The 20526-nt window shown below is 48.0% G+C and overlaps 1 protein-coding gene across 1 annotated transcript; it reads right to left on the bottom strand.

The window, feature by feature from the left end:
- Positions 1 to 263: 263 nt before the first annotated feature.
- On the bottom strand, positions 264 to 9977 carry LYPD6 (LY6/PLAUR domain containing 6; the record flags this gene model as incomplete). The annotated part of the gene is made up of 4 exons (XM_082312612.1): positions 264 to 467; positions 1516 to 1646; positions 8246 to 8344; positions 9860 to 9977. 4 exons carry the CDS (start codon positions 9975 to 9977, stop codon positions 264 to 266), a joined length of 552 nt encoding a protein of 183 aa, XP_082168738.1.
- Positions 9978 to 20526: the final 10549 nt, after the last annotated feature.

Here is a 20526-nt window from a genome sequence, read left to right as displayed (position 1 = left end):
TAACGTTTCTTCATGGAGAAAAGACAAACATTAAGAAAAGCAAATGCATCGGTCTCAGCTATGGGTTCGGGGAACATTTTGCATGAGTTTCTTCAGTAGAGAAACACGTGATGGTTTTACCCCCTTCAAATGCGCCTACATCCCAGGCTCACCAGTTCATCATTAACAAGCAATCAGGAGGAAAACCAGTCTTTCAAAGACAACTCCCAAGCGCAGGCTCCGCAGGGAGAGGTTGAACGTTCGTGCAGATGTTCTCGCCCAGCTCAGCTGTCCGGACCCGCCACGCGCGGCAGCGTGACCCAATGCTGTGACATCAACCCCAGCCAGAGACACGCCGTTGTCAGCAGGGCGGGATGTGAAAGTCTCTGTGTTTTGTTGAGGGGGGAGAGGGTTGTGAATACGGCGTCCGTTGTGTTCCTCGGTAGCGGCAAGTTGCAGATGCTTCCTTCGCAGCAGGAGGTGCAGATCTGAAAGCAACCGGGTTCTACCTTGGTTATTTGAAAAATACCACTGCCATTGAGTAAAGATGTACGGGAAATAATATGACATTTGCAAAAGAGCACAGGGGCCAGTCTGATTTCCCCCCCCCCCCCCTTTCCCCTCCTCCTTTTTTTCCTTTTTTTTTTTGCCCCTCGTTTTTTTAAATCCATCTACATGGAGAACAACTTCACCTGTACAGGAACAGTACGTTGGTTGGTGCAAGGAGGACATATCCACTTTGAAGAGGTTGTTTTCTACCCCAAAAAAGTAAACTGATGAAAACCAATGCCGTTTGGTTGAAGCAGAGCTCACAAGCCAGAACTCAAAGAAATCAGTATTTATTCATCTAGGGGTTTTTGTTGCCTATTACCTAGCGTGCAGGCACTGGAGTGATAGACAATTCCCGTGTCAGCCCATACGGACACGCAGCTCTGCCTTCTCAGGGCTGGGAAGGGCCAGTTCCCTGCCAGGGCACAGAGATTCAGAGCAGCCAGACTAACGCACCCGAGGCCAAGAGAGCATAAAATTATGCGCAAAACAGAGATGGGGCTGCAGGGTGCCCGGCGGCTCAGAAAGCTCTTCCATTTTAACCTGTTGGAGAAGTTCAAGAAGGTGAACTGTTGACCTTCAGACAAACCTGTAACAAATAACTGTTTGATTCAGATATAAAGCGTCTGCTCCGAAGGTTTTGGGGCTTTCCCCTACCCGTTTCGGTAAGAAAATCACGAGGTGGTCGGCGAGCATCCGTCGCAGAGCGGAGGGGAGCAAACACGGTGCAGCACTGCGGGCAAAGCACTCGAAGGGAGCGGTTTCTCCCCTGAGCTGCTGGCAGGAGAGCTATTTGAAGAGATTATTCTTTTGTTCTGGGAGACTTTATTCCTTTGTAACAAAAGGAAATGAGCTGGGGCTCGCTAAGAGGAGAAATGTCATTTTTGACGACGCTGATTTACGCACTGAACCAGTCAGACTTCTGGTGGAGGCCAGAAGGATTCTGCCCAGTTTTCATATGAGAAAAAGGCAATTTTTATCCTTTACCTTGTATTCTTCATGCTTTACATAGGTGCATCCCGTAGACAGACAGTCCTCTAATGGTACACAGCGTTTGGTGACGGATACGCTTTCTCCAGTAACTTTCATCATGTGTTGGCTAAAGCAGTATCTCGTACCTAGAAAGACAGAAAAATGTGTTTACCTGTCAAAGTCAAGTTTTGTGATAGTCTACAAATAGGAAGAAATAGGAAAGAAGTCTTAGATTTTTTTTTTCAGATCTTGGGATTTTAAAAAAAAGAGAATTTTGATATATTTGTTGCAATAGATAAATGTCACTAAATACACACACCCACACCCCAAGCTCTGGTGCAAACACGAGGTCTCAAAGCACTCTGGAACACGGAGATTTGTTTCCAATAATTTGTTTTATCTACAGATAAAGAAACATACATTGGCTAAGTTACAGAGGGAAGTTCAGCTAAACAGCCCAAATCTTGTGCACTCTTAGTTTTATAGGAATTGTCTTTAAGAAAAAGAAAACATTCACAATACCTGTTTATGTCTGAAGCTAACTTACTTTCATTTGCATAGGTTTAATTTATTTTTTTCCTAGCTTCATGCAAGACCATTAATTCTGTAGAACTGCAAGCATTACACATCGGAGACGCCTTTCCCTATATCCTATCGGCTCACGCAAGCTCTCCTCGCTGCTCACGCTCTGATCCCGGCTCTCCCACGGCTCCTGCGTAGCCCAGAGAAGATCCTTCACCCTCTCTGTCCCTCAGTTTTATCATCTATAAAATAATGCCAAAAGACCGACAGAACAGTTGGGAGGATTTTTGTATTTCTCAGTTTCCCAGTCTTTGGAAAAGGCACCATGAAATGGACTGTGTCCCCGGTATTCCCATCACATCTTCTGCACGCTTCTCCTGTGGGATGATCCCTTGTCCCCAAGGGAGACCATCCTCCTCCCCATCCTCCTTTTTAAAGCTACTCCTCTGGTAACACTTGCAAAACGCACACAAAATTCAAAGCAGGATGACTGACAAACGCTGTGCTTAATAGAATCATAGAATCATAGAATTGTTAAGGTTGGAAAAGACCCTTAAGATCATCGAGTCCAACCGTTATCCCAGCACTGCCAAGCCCACCACTAAACCATGTCCTCGAGCACCACGTCTGCCCGGCTTTTAAATCCCCCCAGGGGTGGGGACTCAGCCCCTGCCCTGGGCAGCCTGGGCCAGGGCCTGACAGCCCTTTGGGGGGAGAAGTTTTTCCTAATACCCACCCCAACCCTGCCCTGGCGCAGCTTGAGGCCGTTCCCTCTCGTCCCATCGCTTGTTCCTGGGGAGCAGAGACCGACCCCCCCCGGCTCCAGCCTCCTTTCAGGCCGTTGCAGAGAGCGAGGAGGGCTCCCCTCAGCCTCCTCTTCTCCAGGCTGAGCCCCCCCAGCTCCCCCAGCCGCTCCTCCCCAGCCTTGTGCTCCAGCCCCTGCCCCAGCCTCGCTGCCCTGCTCTGGCCACGCTCCAGCCCCTCCATGGCCGCCTTGGGGTGCGGGGCCCAGCGCTGAGCACAGCATTCGAGGGGCGGCCTCACCAGTGCCCAGCACAGGGGCACCATCACTGCCCTGCTCCTGCTGGCCACACCGTTCCTGATACAGGCCAGGATGCCATGGGCCCTCTTGGCCACCTGGGCACCCTGCTGGCTCATGTCCAGCGGCTGTCGACCAGCACCCCCAGGCCCTTTCCCGCCGGGCAGCTCCCAGCCGCTCCTCCCCACGCCCGCAGCGGTGCCTGGGGTTGGTGTGCCCCCAGGGCAGGACCCGGCCCTGAGCCTTGCTGACCCTCACCCAGCTGGCCCTGGCCCAACGATCCAACCAGATCCAGCAGATCCAGCACATCGACACTTCCACCCAAGTCGGCGTCATGGTCCCTTGTTATCCTCAGGGATAGAGGAATTTGGATTTATTTCATGCTTTAGTCATCAGAGGGAAGTCGAAGGTGCTGTTCCCCTTCCTAGCACTCCAAGATGAAAACACCAGATTTTCAACACAGGAAGCATGACATTATACACTTCGTCTCTAAATTATACCTTGCTTCTTATTTATCAACCTTATTGTTAATAAAATTGTTGCTTTCACAGGGCGAAAAAAAGGAGTGTAATTAATTTAAAGTGAACATTCCTGTTCAGCCCTCATCTCTGATAGACAAAGCCCTGCATACTTCTCATGTTTTAGGCATTCGGCAGCAGCCGAGCGAGATTGCCGACTGAACACGTTACTCATTAGGCAATAAAACCCCTCAGACATCTGTCATATCTTTGACCTGCTCTTAACTCAAGTGCGATATCCACAGCAAACAGACTTAACTTATCACCGGAGGCTGGAGGTGCTTGGTGTGCTGTCTTCCTTCAAACCGGCCAGGGCAGCAACACGCGGCTTTTAATGCCTTTCTTCCCGGTTCTCCTGCACTAAGGGGTGAAGCTCCCAGTTTTACCCCAAGGGGAGCACTCCCTGCAGGACGGCTTGGAGCTTCTCCCAGGACCTGGCCTGGAAATGCCATTCCCCGGCAACTCTGGGCATGCGTCGCTGGAGCTTTAGTTCTCCTGCAATGGCTCTGTGCAGCGGAGCTGGCCTTGACAGGTCCCAGATGGAACAAATACAGCTTCTAGCACCTGATAACTCTTTTAAGGCTGTTTCATTCTTTCTTCCAAGTGTGTTTTTAGAAAATATTGTGCAATCATCTTGGAGATATGTATTTTCCCCTGCACAGAGGGACCAAGCATGCTTTGCTCGCACAGCCATCACTGATAGCTATCATCTCCTGCAAGGCAGGGCTGCAGCTACGGTGTAAGTCCACAATAAGCAACAAAATCCACAGACTCAAATGAATATTAACTTCTGCACTGCATTCTGGTCTGCCTCTCTTCTCAGAGCAGGCTAAGTGTAACGAGGACAGGCGCCATGAAAAGGATTGGGCCAGAGAGCACGGGGAGAGCCCAGAGCAAAGCAGAGGTGGGGAACATCACGTCTAAGCCGTAACGACTGCTCTGCAGATAGGGAGGCTGCCTGCCAGAGGGATGGAGGAGGGACTCCAAGCTGAGCCTGTGAAGAACATGGGCCCAACGCTATAAAAATTTACCAAAAATATGAGAGAAATTTAGAGTAATTCAAATAAGACATTGCAGCATGAAAGTTAAGGCTTCTAAGTACAGTGGTGCCCAAGCCAGGCAGCAGTACGGCCACAGGGTAAGGACGGGCCTCGGTGGTATTGTATCAAAAAAGCATGGATTTATATTTCCTAAATTTTGCAGTTCCAGAGTGTCTTTAAAGGCACTTGAGAGGCAGGCTGATCGTGGTGTAATATTCAGGCTGTCCAGCAACACATTCCATCACAAAAGTACGTGAAAATGAGGTTGTTGCTCTACATGAGATTATTATTTGGGGGATTTTCAGGGCTGTCGATTAACACCCCCAGCATGACAGGTAACACCATCACCTCTTCTTTTCCATTTTTCCTTCCTCTGGTGGAACTGCATGACGTGCTTCAGCAACGAGGTATCTCCAAGCACCTATATACGACAGGCAGCCCCAGTCTCGACCTGCCAGGAGTGGGTAGGGAGCCACTGAATCTGGTATTTCAAAGGGCCCAGAGCCGCACGTTGACTTTTGAGAGCCCGTTTCCCAAACCGCAGCCTCTAACAGCACTTTCTGGAACATCACCGTGGCGGTGGTGGCCATCATCGAGGTGTCAACTCCCCCACAGGCCATCCAAAAATAGAGTACTGGGAGTATTTTGAGTGCAGTATTTCCATACAAATTAGATCGCTAACACAGTTTCTGCTTGAGCTGAAGCTAATAAATAACAGAAACCAAGGTTAATGCACAGCAGGAGGCCTGCCTTCTAGGAAATGCTTTTTCTAATCTCTGTTCTATACAAGGATTCATGTTTTCACTCTCCATTATAATGAATTTTGTTACACACAAAATGTGGTTCCCTTTAAGTCCTACATTATAGTTAATGAAAAATATTTTGTTTAGCTTGGTTTTAATAGCGTTCTGTCTTTAAAAAAAAAAATAGTAATAGCAAATAGCAGGATGGAGTTTTCTCATTTTCTCCCACCACTTAACCCAAGCAAACCAACAAGGGTTCGGATCGCTGCAGCGAGGGAGGCAATGCCATCAGGGGAACCCTCTGGCTCCCGGAGATAAGGTCATCACCTGAGCAGATAACGCCAGCCCCCAGAGCACGCCTGGAGGCCCGCCTCAAACCTGAGGCTGCATTTCTGCGGCTTCCTTACACGAACTCAAAATCACATTTGAAAATTAAAGCAGCAAAGAAAAAAGCTGGCTTAATAAAAGCTTTCTGATGTGGAAGTGTATTGGATGTAAAGCCAAGAGACGCCAACAAAAGCCATCGGTGATGAGGCATCCCGAAGCAACAGCCGATTTCTGCAGAGTGGGGAGCAATGACATTATCCCCTTTGCTTCCACTGCACAGAATAAGCACAGAGCATTTAAGCCACAGTGCCTATCCCCTTTCCCAATCATCTGAAACACCGTGCGTGCTGGCCCAGCAGCGGAGGCCCTGCTCTCGCCCAAAAGCCGGCAGCGAGGGGCTGGGGGTCCGTGCCGTGCTCCAGCCCCAAGGCACGCCATGTCGGGGCAGTCTGGGCACTAGCACACTCTGCCTGGCGTAAAGCATTATCGAATCCCTCTGTTTTAAGGAGATAAGAAGTCCTCTGTTCTGAAGATTAAAGATAAGACTCCCCTTTCCAGCTAGCTCCTTCTCATTTGGTTGACAGCTGCCTGAATATGAGCCAGCAGTGTGCCCAGGTGGCCAAGAGGGCCAGTGGCATCCTGGCTTGTGTCAGGAACGGTGTGGCCAGCAGGAGCAGGGAGGTGATGGTGCCCCTGCGCTGGGCACTGGTGAGGCCGCCCCTCGAATGCTGTGCTCAGCGCTGGGCCCCGCACCCCAAGGCGGCCATGGAGGGGCTGGAGCGTGGCCAGAGCAGGGCAGCGAGGCTGGGGCAGGGGCTGGAGCACAAGGCTGGGGAGGAGCGGCTGGGGGAGCTGGGGGGGCTCAGCCTGGAGAAGAGGAGGCTGAGGGGAGCCCTCATCGCTCTCTGCAACGGCCTGAAAGGAGGCTGGAGCCGGGGGGGTCGGTCTCTGCTCCCCAGGAACAAGCGATGGGACGAGAGGGAACGGCCTCAAGCTGCGCCAGGGCAGGTTTGGGTTGGGTATTGGGAAAAACTTCTCCCCCCAAAGGGCTGTCAGGGCCTGGCCCAGGCTGCCCAGGGCAGGGGCTGAGTCCCCATCCCTGGGGGGATTTAGAAGATGGGGAGATGTGGTGCTCAGGGACATGGTTTAGTGGTGGCCTTGGCAGTGCTGGGATAATGGTTGGACTCAATGATCTTAAGGGTCTTTTCCAGCCTTAACGATTCTATGATTCGATGATTCATGGCCTAAACCCCATCCTTACTTCACAAAGAGTTTGTACCAGCAGGCAGGAGGGCCGGTGACCGTAACTAGCAGCTCTGGTCTGGCTGAACACAGCTGATGAGTTACAGATGCACTGAAGCATGGTTTTCCCCTCCCCTAAACAGCCACTAAGTACTAACTTCTCTTTCCAGATTAGCCTTTTTTTGGGGTCAAGTCATTTCTGCTGGTTGTTACTAAAGGCAAACCTTGGAGTCACACCTCTGTCCTTGCACAGCGATCTGCGGGTAACGCTGTCCTTAGTCATTTAAATACCTCCTACTCCTGTCAAAGCAGGGAGCGTCCGTGAACGTTGGTCTCATCTGATGCCAGCTAGCCTGATCTCTTTTATTGTTGTTGACGTTGTGCTGATTTGAGCTCAAAGCAAATAAATTCCCAGACAGCTAATGCGCTCCGACACAGGCTGCAAACACAGCTGGTTCAACCCTGCAGTGCAGGTTATGGTCTTTCTCTTTCCAAAATAAATATTTTCTGAGGGCACTTGTCCCACAACAGACCACAGACGTTCCGGATAGATGCTGAACAGCGCTGCCGAGCCTACAGAAAGCAGCAGGGGAGCGGTGAGCCCTGGCAGCATCCCTCTGCCCGCCCGGCCGCGACGGCTGCCTCCTGCCCACACGTGGTTCCCACACTGGTGAGGACACTGGTGAGGACACGGTCCATGTCCAGCCCATGTCCAGGGCTTCATCAGGGGCTGTGGACAATCTTAATTGTTTTAAGTGTATCAAAAGGAGAAGCAGTAAGGGAGAGGGAGATCTGAGTGTCCCACTGATACCTGGATCTGCTACTCGGGTGCCTGTATCCCAAAGCCCTTTCTGAGCTGTTCCCAACTTCAGACTCTGATGGGAGTTATGAGCCCAAAATACTAAAAATACCTTGATGCCAGCCAAAAAGAGGCAGCCTTGGCTGCCCTGAAGCATAGGCTTGTGCCATAGGGGAGGCAAAGCAAGCAAGAACCGGTCCTGTACTCACCAGTAAGAGAAATACAACCCCTAAATAAATGTCAGCCCGATTTAATTTCCAGCTGAGCTAGAGGAGTACGGGAAGCAGATGAAAGTCCTAAACTTCATCCGCCGCAAAGAGACAGAAAAGCTTAAGGGATTACTCATATCGCTTACACATCTTTCTTGTCGAGGAGGCTTACAAGCAGGAGCAGCAGTCACCAGCATCCGAGTACGCGTAAGGAGTAACGGGGGCTCGGTGCTGTCCCTGCGGTGGGGACAGCGAGCGGTTGCCCTAAAGTGGGTTTAAATTAAACGCTAGCGCGCGGCTGGTTACCTCTGGGACAATAGACATCCGGAGCCCATCGGTTGCATTCGTAATTATCTGCTGCCTTTTCACAGGTGAAACACTTAAATCCATGAGGATACGGTGTGGCTGAAAGGAAGAAAATGATATTCAGTTAACATGAGCCAATTAATCCGGTTCTACAATGCTTTTCAGAGGCACACAGCAACATTTGTTCTCTTTAGACGTATCTTTCTACAAGTATACCTGTCAACTTCATCAAGTTGGTCCTGATTTGTAAAAATCCTATCACCACTAGCAATGCGGGAAAGACACATACAGATACAATAAGGACTCAGTTCAACCGCGTTTACCTAGCAAAACTGCCCACTGCGGACTTCAAAGGGAGTTAGTGTGAGCAAGGAGTACTTATTCTCTTGGTATCAGAGCTCACATCCAACACTGCTACTTTATCAGGGCTGATAACAAAATATCAGACGGATTAAAATACTTCTGGAAATGGTCCCACCGAGGAAATGAGCTACCCCATTTGAAGGCAGGCTGGTGTCCCCAAAGGAAAGAAAAATCAATTTGCTCAACCTCCAGTTTTTAACAGCAGACTCTGTCCTAATTTATCTTGCCAAACGAAGAGCCTAGCTTCTTAAGTGGTCTCCTGGCAGGGCTTCTGTAGCACATTCAATACATCTTCAAGATGCTGCCACCTTCTCAGAAGCCAAATGGTGAACGGGTCACATTTATCTCCATGGGTCGAAGTAAGCTGAACCTCCGCAGCCCCGCAGGCCACATCTCACCTCTCCCTCCTCCCCACCTCCTCCCCTTGCCCACCGGCTCTGGGCCAGACCCCGTTCAGGTAGGAGAGGTGAAGCAAGAGGTGTTCACTGCTTGTCTCCCCAGGCTCCTCTGGGTAAGGGCCAGCAAGTCACCTGGGAGCATCTCCGGTGGGGCCGGCGCTGCCCTCAAGGAACAGCGCGGGGTGGGACAACCCAACAGCTCTCATTAAATTCATCCCTCTCACCCTGGACCTCTAGCAGGTCGTGGTTACGGCATAAAACAGGAATTTCGTCTTGCTTGTACAGACTATACATTTTTCAGCCAAATTCAGAAAGGCGGTGAGTTTTCTCTGGGAATAGATGGCAGGCACAGCTCTGCAACTGCTCTCCTTCTCTAGTTAAATAAGCTTGTATCTGATAAAGTGAACAGACTAGCGCATCTGCAGACGCATAACGCTGCTATAGCACTGCTTCAGAGAGTCACCAAAATAAAGTCGGGAGTGGTTGGTGCCACAGCTGCAAATGGTTGCGTTTGACCCTTGCTCGCAGCTATCGATGTGCTCAGGCAAATCACTTGGCCATGGGGCTTGGCCTTATGGCCAGAGAGATTATTGGGGAACAGAAAACAGCGAACAAAAAGCTCCTGACACACTCAGCAACTGCCGGTAACCCTATCTGTCCTCTAATCCCTTTGAGAAGCAACGGTCCGGTTTTATATCAGCTAGTTTTATGAGTACTGGGGATATTTATTTAGTCTTTGCTCAGCACTCAGCTCAACCCCGATGTTTCTGCTGCCTTAACACACGTTCCCCCTCATCCTTACCCCCGCGCCGCGGCCGGCCGTGGCTTTGCAGCCCGCGCAAAGGTGGCTTACTGGAAGGGTGGAGGTAGACGATGTCCTTCACGGTGAAGTCCCTGGGCTGCGCGGCTGGCGGGCAGCCGGCCAGCAGGCTGAGCAGCAGCACCCACGCCGGCGTGGGCTGCGAGGCCATCGCCGGGCGAAGCCGTACTCATGCGGCAGCCAAAAAACCTCACCTGGGCAATAGCAGAGAACAAGGGTGAGCAGAGGAAACCCGCGAGGAGCCCGGCCACCACCTCGGCCCCCAGCAACCCAACCTCACCAAACCCATGATGCTCCCATGAACGTTCAGCTGCCCTTCTGCGGGGGCAGGCAGCGGTGCCGTTACTTTGGCTCAGCTTCAGTGGCATCCCCGGCACTGCTGGGGAAAAGGACTCCGGCAAACCTGCTCCCATCCAGAGAGCTGCGAACGGGAGCGAGGGGAAAGGCGGTCGGGTTTGTCACCATTTACGATTTAACCGGTCAGCGACTGGTTTTCAAAAACCTCAGTAGGATGTGGATAAAGTCATTGGAGACTGCACTGCGACGGGATTTAACTGCTTCTTTTAGAGAATACTGGAAAATTGCAGAATTAGACTGGGAAAAAAAGTAAACAGGGCAGCTGGAGACCTGCCAGGAGGACAGGAGGGGGAGAAGCGACGGGTCTCCCACACCCACACTCCAACACAGGCTCACACCCTTCTAAAATGCACCTTTTTGGCAAACCAGAAGCTCCACGTTACTTTCCACATCTCTCAGGAAAGGCGAGGAGCTCCAGCTGCTGCAGGTTGTCTCTAACCTCAGCTGGCTGCTGTTAATAACATAAAGTGATTATTGCATTTTCCTCATCCGTGCTCGCTCCAAAGGGTCTTATTCCCTCTGTGACAAACGATGCAGAGTATTTTTCCCACATCCCTGAATGAAGGGAACTAATTTAAGCAGAAACAACCACCCGCTGCGGTACCACTCGCGGAGACATCCCAAAACCCAGCAGCTTTCAGGAGCATCCCAATCCCTGCGCCCAGGCTGTGGGGAGCCCTCCAGGAGCAGACAATGCTAACGCATTGTTAAATACACAGCTCCTATTATTACAATTCCTTAAAAATGCTTAAAACTTGCCTCAGAAACCAAGGGGACAGGAAAGCCCCGAGAGGACGCGGCTGCCGAGGCAGGCAGGAGCCGCCGGTTTCCCCTGGCCGCTGGCATCCCTCCAGCACGCACAGGGTTGGGGTTTTTTCCACTCAGACTGACCAAGAGATCTGCAATACCCAGCTATTTCCTAAGCAGCTTTCAAAGTGTGGTAGCTATTATTTAATAAATCTTTTTTTTTTGGTTGGTTTTTTTTTCAGGAAGATGTTCCAGGGGCGGGGATGTCACCTTCCACCTCTGCCTCCAAATGTTTGCCTTGCAGCAGAGACCCACGCAGGACTAGCGGTACGATGGCCGTCAAGGGGGCTGTCCTTATCCTTGGCTCTTATCTGAAAACAGCCCTCTTATTAAAACACCGCGAAATCCATAAAAATAGTGAGGGAAACAGATAACACAGTGTGGTACATTAAACTTTGTTGGTTTAACCTTACGAAGAGGGAAATGCCAATTTCCATTGGGTTTACTCCACAGATGCGTATCAGCCAGGGGAAAATGAAATCCTGATTAGAAGCAGAAAGGAAATAAAACAAACCTCTCCCAGCCGCGTGAAAGATGAAAGGGATGGGACCGGCGGCTCTCTGCGGGGCCTGGAGGAAGAGCGCCCAGCAAAGCCAGCTGGAGCCCACCTGGGCGAGGGAGCGGGGCACGTGCGGGGATTTAGGGCTATTCTCATTTTTGAGGTCCTCGTGGCTAAATACAGACGGACCTGGAGCTGAGCCGGCCAAATGCCGACGATGTCCTGATGGTCCTGAGCTGAGGACAACAGGAGCCATCAGCTGCACAAGCAACGGGGTAGACACGCTCCAGCTTGGGAGCGTTTGCGTTTGGGGCACGTATCTGTACGTAACCCAAGTCACGGGCGATGCTCAGCACGAGGAAACAAGACGTATTTGGACTCCTGAGCTGAATCTCTCCTTTCCTACCCAAGAGGAGACCTGTCCATCACCGCACACGCATCAGCCTCTCTGCTTGCTGCTTGACCAGAGCCACTCAACGGCAACTGGGTTTCACATCTGGAAATTGCTTAATATTCATACTGTTAAGGTAATGAAGGTTTGTAGGAGAGAGGGATTTTTGGGTTATTTTTTTATCCCACACAAAACAAGGCAGATTTTACAAGCCCCATTATTCATGTCAAGAAATCAGTAGTTTGCAGTGAAACTCCGTCGGTTCACACGGTCTCAGCAGCAATCCTGCGATATAGTGCAAAAAAAATTAGGACCCCCATCCCAAAGAGCGGAGCTCCTCATAGCTCAGCACAAACTCTCAGCAGCAACCTGCGATTAACATATGTTACCAACAAAAAGGACAAATAGCAATATTTTAAGTTAAAATACAGCAAGATTAAAATAATGGTGAGAATTCCTCCCAAGAATAGTAAATGGATTTGTTGCGTTTTCTCATCTTCATCACACAAAGCACTTCTATTCTACTGGTCAAAGTCTTCCCATTGAGGACACCAGTTTTCCCTCTATCATATATGCTCCCTTCTATGGGACCGCTCGCTTATTCAGCCCATCTCCAAACGTCTGTGTGTAGCTGTTAGCACTTGCCTCGTCGTCAGATTCAGAAGACAAGTGGCTTAGTCCTGCCTGAAAGGGTGGCAGAAATCCTCCAGCTGCACACTAAAAATACTCACATTGCGCCTCTTGAAATTACAAGTAGCTTAATGGCCACCACCGCTTCTAATGAGCTGCAAGAAGCACAAATGAACATAGAGAATTCACTTCCCCACCTCTATTTTACATGTTTGAAACAGATTTAATTATAGTTAAGGAATTAAAATTAAAAAACCCCCTCTGCATTACAAAACAATCCTGAGCAGACCAGAGCAAGGCCAGCCTGGCCACTGTTTTGAACTATGGCAGTTACTGAAGTAGAAAGTATTTATTGAACAAAACACCTGCCACCACGTTATAGTCACTGCTCTTCCCAGCAAGCATGTTCTACCTGGTCACTTCATACCCGCATAGATCGTATAAAAATAGATGCTTCTGCGTAGATAGAAGTACTTACTGTCAGAAACCTGAATACCCAATATTTCACAAATATTTTGAGTATGCACATATGGGTACACGTAGTTCTGTCTTTCACAGCAGGCAAAATACACGTACAAATATCCTACAACCGATTGAGAAAATATTTGTTGGTGTTTGAGGTAATACTGATATTTCACAGAGTGGAATATCAAGAACTGTTTTGAATAAAATCAAACATATTCAGCAATTACTGTGCACACAGTAATTACTGTATAATTCTGTGAGCACACTCATTCTCTCTCCTTTTACCCCATACCTAAAAATAAAATGTTAATTGCTTTTTTGTTTTTAAAGGAAGGGTGTGTATATATATATGGATTCACTGTCTTAAAACCTGCAGACATTTCACAAAACATTGTTTTCAGTTACACTTTTTTCCCCAAAACCATCCAAAATGACATTTTTCTGCAAAGATGCCTTCTCTTCGTGAAGCCTACAAGCCCCAAGAAGCTTCATCAAGGGCATGGAGACTTTTTCTTTTGCTCACAAGCCCCTTTTAGTTCATGGCTTTCAGCCAAAACCGCCAAACGTTGTACAAAAATATTTTTTTCAAGCAGTGATTGCTGCCATATCAGCTACTACAGTGCTAAACTGCTCGCAGAACAGACTTGTTCTCCAGCGTACGGGCACGCATTTTTCCCTTCTGAATTAACTCGGCTGCTTTCCAGATGTAGTAGCCTCTCGTGCATCGCAGTGTGCACGCACCAACCTAACAGCAAATGGCATGGCCCCCTCCGAGTTTGATACCGGCTTGCAGTTAGGGGAAACAGTCACATGGTATTTAGATCATACAGTCTGTTTATAAAAGGTCTTGGGCCCTGACACAGGAATCCTAGTTAACTCAATCTTTCCAGCTTCACTAGCACCTTTCAGACGGAAAGGCATCCCCATCCCCGCTCTGCAGCAGGATTACTTCTTCCTGCCCTTTGCCCTGACACGGCGCTATGGAAATTAACCATTAAATTCCCTACGCAGCAGCCCAATTGCCCATTTGTCAGGTCGCATTAGGGTGGCGACATGTCGTCCTCGCTGTCACCAGCGCCGGGGACAATGGAAGGTCCCCGTCCTCCAAGGAAGGACCGGGGAGCCCTCGAGCAGAGGCGCTGCCAAACGTCAGACCTCCGGTTCTGGGGGAGACACATTGCCGGAGAGGACGGTTATTTGTGAGGATGTATTTGTCCCTCCTGTCCCTCTCACAAGCTCAGTAGATATACCTGCCAGCTGGTCTTCACTGATGGTCATGAGCTGGGCTGCTGCCAGGCTGCAAGGTTGCAGCAAGTGTTGCAGCATTTCAGGAGAAAAAAAAAAAGTCAGACACGAAATCTTCCCGTACAACCATGCGGCCAAAGCCAGGCGCGAAGGAATTCCCGGTTTGTGGGTGTTTCTGCGGTTCTCCTCCTTGTGTGAGTACGGCACATGCTGCGGTGGTCAGTGCCCCTCCACCTCCCTCCCGCGGGAGATGAAGCATTGCCCTGCTCTCCCTGGACGTCTGATGCAGGTGGAGGTTGCCCAGTCTGACAGGAGGTTGATGCTTCTGCTGACATCTCAGCTCCACCTTCCTCCTACATCTCCTCCTCACTGTCTGGGCCACATCTCCGAGTTTTACAGCTTACTACCTCATTTCATCTTGGAGACATTTCCTCTTATCTCTTCACTTGGAAGAGCCTGATCTTAGAGCACCCTAAAGCAGTGCTTCTTTCAGAAAGATAAAATACTAGAAGCAAATAAAAGCTCCCTCTCAGCAGGCAGCAGACGTATCAGCCCTGAAGTATCAAGCACAGCAAGCCAAAGCAGCAACATCTGTTAGAAACCGCAGAAACAACAGCACAAGTTATTTGCTCTTGCAAGTTACCCCGTGCAAGGCCAGCTGGACCATCCTTCCACTAGGTTATGATGATTGTTCATCAGTGATAAACCAAGTCAAGGAGCTACAACCAGCGTGGCAATGCTGGAAGATCTGTCCCTGGATGCAAAGTCTACCCAACGGTACCTCCTGCACGTCACCAGCGTGACCTTCCCAACGACTGCAAGACTTAATTCCCTGGTCTTTACATTTCCTCCTGCCTTTCTTCCAGTCCACATAAAGCTACAGGTTGGAGTTTCCACTACGGAAACTGTAATATATGTATTCATTTGCATCTCTCTAGAGCTTCAAAAACTAACCCCCAAATCCCTATCTGTGTAATGTCATCGCTGTCCAAATCCAAATCCAAATTGCAATGGAAGTCTTCCCATCTACCAGCTGCGCAGGATCCTGGACAGCAATCCCAGGGACTATTTGCAACTTTGCCAGCTCTAATTGCAATTTTCCCCCTCCATCCCTATCCTGCTGAATTATTAACCTCTTTTTTTTTTTTTTTTGGTCTATTCTGTTTATTTCCCACCTGTGGTTCCTACCAAGGACATCAGAAAAGTTTTGAATAAAAACTGGAATTCATTTGAATTGCCTTCAAATCCAGCTTCTTTCCACTTGCCATTTAGAGAATTCTCTTTGCAGTTTGGCCCTGGGAATGGTTAAATACACGTTACCCTCCTGATAATAGGGGATGTAGTAAAGCACATGCAACTTCTGCCGAAGGAACCTGGAAGAGCTCTTGCAAAGGGGTTCGCTACCTCTCCTCAATTACAGTAAACCAGAGTAATTAAACAATAAAACACAATTAGTGCACAAATTACTCCCAGAAATGTGGACGATCTAATCGCCTTGCTGCTAATTACAAAGCCTGTAGTTCATTGAGCTAAAAGCCCACGTCCCGGGGAAGTGAAGGGGGGTACAATATGTTCCCTCTCACGCTATCTTCCCTCGGATGCAATTTAATCTTTAACAAGATGCGATTTCAAGATTATTTTAGAAGTCCCACATTGCTTCTATTTTCAACCTGTACTATTTACATTCTCAGCCTGACTAGCTAAAGCTTAACTTTTCTTAGGACCTGTACAAACCCCTCATCTTTTAATGAGTTGTAGTAAAATCTCACTTACGTTCACGCATCCCCAGAGGACAGTTCGGCTTCAGACAAACACAGGGGAAAGATGAAGCAGATACATTTCACCTGAGTATTTCAGATACTTAGTATTTGGCATAAATGACAAGAAAAAAGTTAGCTTGAAATTCAGGCAGGCCATGATGTTCACATGAGAAAATACAATTTATGCAAATTAATTGTCAAACTGAGAAGGAGAGATATTCGAAGTCAGGCATAATTCATTCCCATTTCACTCCACCATAAATAACATAGAGTGGTGCAGGGACACCACTAGTTTTTCTAAATTACATGTAAAATTCAAGACTGTGACTCTGAACACTTCTGAATTAGCAGCAAGCCGGACACGGATGATTTAATAGATCATTTCAAGACCTATCCCCCGGGTTTTTGCATGGCATGCAATAGAGGCAGCAGGGGCACTAAGCCCTGAACTCAATGGGATGCGCAAGATCGGGATTTGGCGTAAGATGGGAAGTTTGGAAGCCGGCGCTCGCCCCTCCCGTGTCCCACGGCACATGGGCTGACCTCAATGCGCGGGGAGCCCCCAGACAGCCTGGCTCCACGCAGACAGAGGATAAGGAAACCATGCGTGAGCGCTGAAATCCTGGGATTTTCCTGCTAATAAGAAGCAAGAAAACATTTGTCAAGTTCCAGTGGCCAGGCCCCTCTGCAAAGGGGACGAGGGGGGGTAAATTATTTCCTAAAGAAACATTTAAGTTCACTGGGGCTGCTGAGAGGGGTCCTCTCTCCAAGGCAGGGATGCTATTTGTGTAGACCACGCATTGCATACGGCTCCTTTCTGCTCCTTGTGAAAGTCTCATATTAAAAGGAGGTGCAAGGCTCCGTGCAGCCGGCCTCAGGGCACCCAGGGAAGGGTTTTTCGGGGCATGGAGGCTGCGACTGCTCGTCCAGGGTTGGTGGCCACCCCATGAAATGCTGCGGGCAGCGGGCAGGGTGGTGGTGCTCGCCAAGGGAAAAGGAAAATGAGGTCCTGAGCCTATGCAGTAAGTTAAATTTTGGTGAGGCTCAGTATGGCAACAGCGATCGGGATCATCCTGGACCATCTTTCCTATTTACATTTAACCCAATAAGCAAGAGCATTCCACTTAAAACACGGGGAAGCACCGACAATACAACCGTGCAATGCATCTGCTAGGAAAAAGGGAAAAATATTGCAACGTTACCAAATAAAATGTAGCCAAAGAGTAAGAGATGCCAAAGAGACAAGTGAAGTCAGACAAAACAGGAGAACGTACCCCATGCTTACGAAGAGATAGCTGGCAAATGATCTAATCGGCAACCAAGACATGAAACTCTTCAACAAAATAGTTTTCTAGTCTATGTACCAGGCTAGCAGATGTATATAGACAGCAGTTTTAAAAGAATTAGATGATCCCACTGAGCTTTTAAGGTTACATTTTTGTTAAGTCTAGAAAATTGGGACAGTCTAGAGACCAGGAAGATCATCAGCACAAACTCAGTATTCCTAAAGGATCAAAGGAACAACTGCTTAGCCTAAGGTCAGTCCTGGATAAACTGAGAGAACAGCCTATTTGTGCTACAGCAACAAACATTTCAAACTGTAAAAAATTGCAAGAGAGGGTTGGTAGGATTTTGTGGAAAAAGGTCTCCAAACAAACCCGTCATTTTCGAACGGGCAGGGTTATGGCTCTGGCTGTGAAAGGAGACTGTTACACAGAATAATTGGGGAGAGACCAAAGCAGAGAGCCAGAGCACCGAACCCTTCTGATTACAAAAATGAGTTCTACCCAATTAACGAAGCATGCTTGGGCCGAATTAAAAAAACAGCTTAGTGACATGTCAAAATCTACTTGGTGAAAAGAGCATCTTCAAATGAAAATACTTATTTTTTTTCACTTTCCTGCAAGGCTAGGCTCAGCATTTTTGTACCAAAAGTACTGACAACAAGAAATGTCTTGTGTTAAACACTGCAGAAGACGTGAAAGAGTGAGCCGCAACGCTTGCCCGTCATGCAACAAACTGTGCTTTAATAAAACCATACATCAATCTGCACCATTGTGTCCTCGCTCGGCTGATGCCTTCCCCCTCCGCTCTGCAGAGCGATTTGTGACAGTTCTCCTCGGACATCACCCCGCACATTTGACATGCTAGATTAGGCACCGAGTCACAGACGGCTCGGCATCGACCCAAAGCGAGCTTTGTAGAAGTTCAGAGATCAGCCCCGATATTGTGGAAATGAGATTTTATTATTACGAACTAATTCAAAACTTGAGCTTTTCCCTCGCAGAAGAGAAACGAGAGCTTTTTCACCAAAATCAGTGTAAACACGATTGGGTCATTACTATTCCTCGCGACGGGCGAGACATTCATGAACTCCCTTGCCTTGCCCATTCGCTCTGTAGTGCCATGGTTTTTTCCCCAACACTTTAACATATTTATGTAGTAGTTAACGAACACCAGGTGGTATTGTTCCAGCCCCAGACCCGCGCAGATTAGGCTGCAGAAGGGCTCTGTTCCCCGGGCAGTTCACCCGGAGTTCATGCCATTTTTTATTTCCCGACTCCCACGTGAATTCCCATTGGCACAAGGCACCAAAAATACCAGCAAGGGAGGGGAGACATTGGAGGACAACACGTCTGCTTTTGCTCATTTCCAAAGAGCTCATCTCAAACTGGGCTGCAGAAGACGCCGCGCCGATGTCGGCAGCTAACCCTCAGGGAAATAACTGGGAATGGGCTGACCATCCCAGCTATACTTCATGGCACCTACATAAAGTTTAATGAACAACGACCCGAGCCTCGCACAACGATCCTTTAGATAAGTATCTCATTCTCATTCTTCTCTTGACAGATAAAAGTAGCCTGTGTTTGTGTGCGCCCACATCTAGCCGAGTCAGAGGTGGCATCCAAAACCTGGTTTGTGCATCAAAATAAGTAAGACCTTTCTGTTGCACTATTTTATTATTTGTACCGCCACCCTTTGCTCCACAAGGACTATAACAGACTTTGTAGGAAATCCCTCTCTGCAGAAATTTCCATAATTAGTGACATTAGAAGAGCAAAATGAATCTGATTTCATATTTTCTATCATGTGATACTGAAATTCAAATACTTTTCTCATAAAGCTTTACTTGAAGTTATTCCACTGCCATCCCTCTGATTTTAATCCATATTTTATTTGGTATAAACATTAGAAAAGCTATATATCATTAAAGTCAGGTAAAAGAAACCCAAATTAGAACTGACCAATTAGTGTTCTTTCAGCTGTCTAGTTAACCCACGGAGTAAACAAACACTACCGTCATTAATTTATTCAGATTATTTTCCAGAAAAACAAAACCCAGCATCACCCAAAACAAACACCCCCAACACACACACTTCATAAGACTTTCAAGTGTTATTTTAATTCAATGGCCAATTAATTATTTGGCACTTGTCCTCCCAGAAAAAGCCATTTAATTCCTTTATTTTTCTAACTTGTTGGTGAAAAGAAAGACAATAAAATGAAAATCATCATCTCCATCATGATGGGAAGCTATAAAATGCCGTCCTCATTTTAGCCACCACTCCCATGACCGTTCCAAGCTTCCAACCCATGGGTTTCCGCGGATGTTTCTGAGATGGAGACCTCAGCGTGCTCCCCGGTACTTGTCGGCACGTACGCGGCCTGAGAAGCCGAGCAGCAGCACATACTTGCCTTCCTACAGAAGGTTCCTTACCCTTTGCTTTGACAGAAAGCTCCTCTGCGATAGTCACCCACCCCTGTTAATGCCATTACAATTTACAGATGAACTTGCCCTGCAGCCTTAGATAGCCTGTATATGCTATTCACAACGCAAGCCGAATAGCTGACTTAATGCTGGTTTTAATTCATCTTTCTGAAGCTAAAGTGATCTGAACTGCTTTGCTGTCCAGAGCTCAGTTTGGAGGCAACTGCTTATAAAGGGAATTAACCGTAGGCAGAAAACTCCAGGACTAAAGCAGAGAGGTATTCATTCCCTCTTGTACCCGTTTCCTTGCGCATTTAATTTTTTGCTAGGTTTTCATACGAGCTCTGTACCCTCCCTACATTTCACTTACAGCTAATCACTGTCAGTCATTCCTCCGTTTTACTGCGCACAAATCGCGTAAGCAAGGATACGGGCATAATACAACCTTCTCATAAAAAATACTGTTGTTAAATGACACGGTTAAACAGGAAAACATTCCCATGATCGTTAATTATCTGCTAACATGTCATAAAGCTAATGCATATATTTATATTTGTTCTTTTTTAATAACAGTAAATCAAGATACTGCACAGAGGTAAACACTGTCGCACCAGAATCACTGCAAGCACAAAACCAGGCTCTCATCCTCCTGGATTTCTCACAAAACCAGACCTACTCATTCGCAAGCAATTTCAGAAAAGGATTTTTTTGTTATTTTTGCTGTTGTTTTGGATGTTTTGCTTTGTGGTTGTTTATTTTTTTCTCCCAATTGTTACTTTAACCCACCAGAAATAATTACCTGGAGCTCATCGGTTATTTACTGTGTCGATTCATGGT

The sequence above is a fragment of the Platalea leucorodia genome (genome assembly GCF_965183815.1).
Source record: "Platalea leucorodia genome assembly, chromosome: 5".
Taxonomy (NCBI): Eukaryota; Metazoa; Chordata; class Aves; order Pelecaniformes; family Threskiornithidae; genus Platalea; species Platalea leucorodia.
This window is presented reverse-complemented; position numbering and strand designations above follow the sequence as displayed.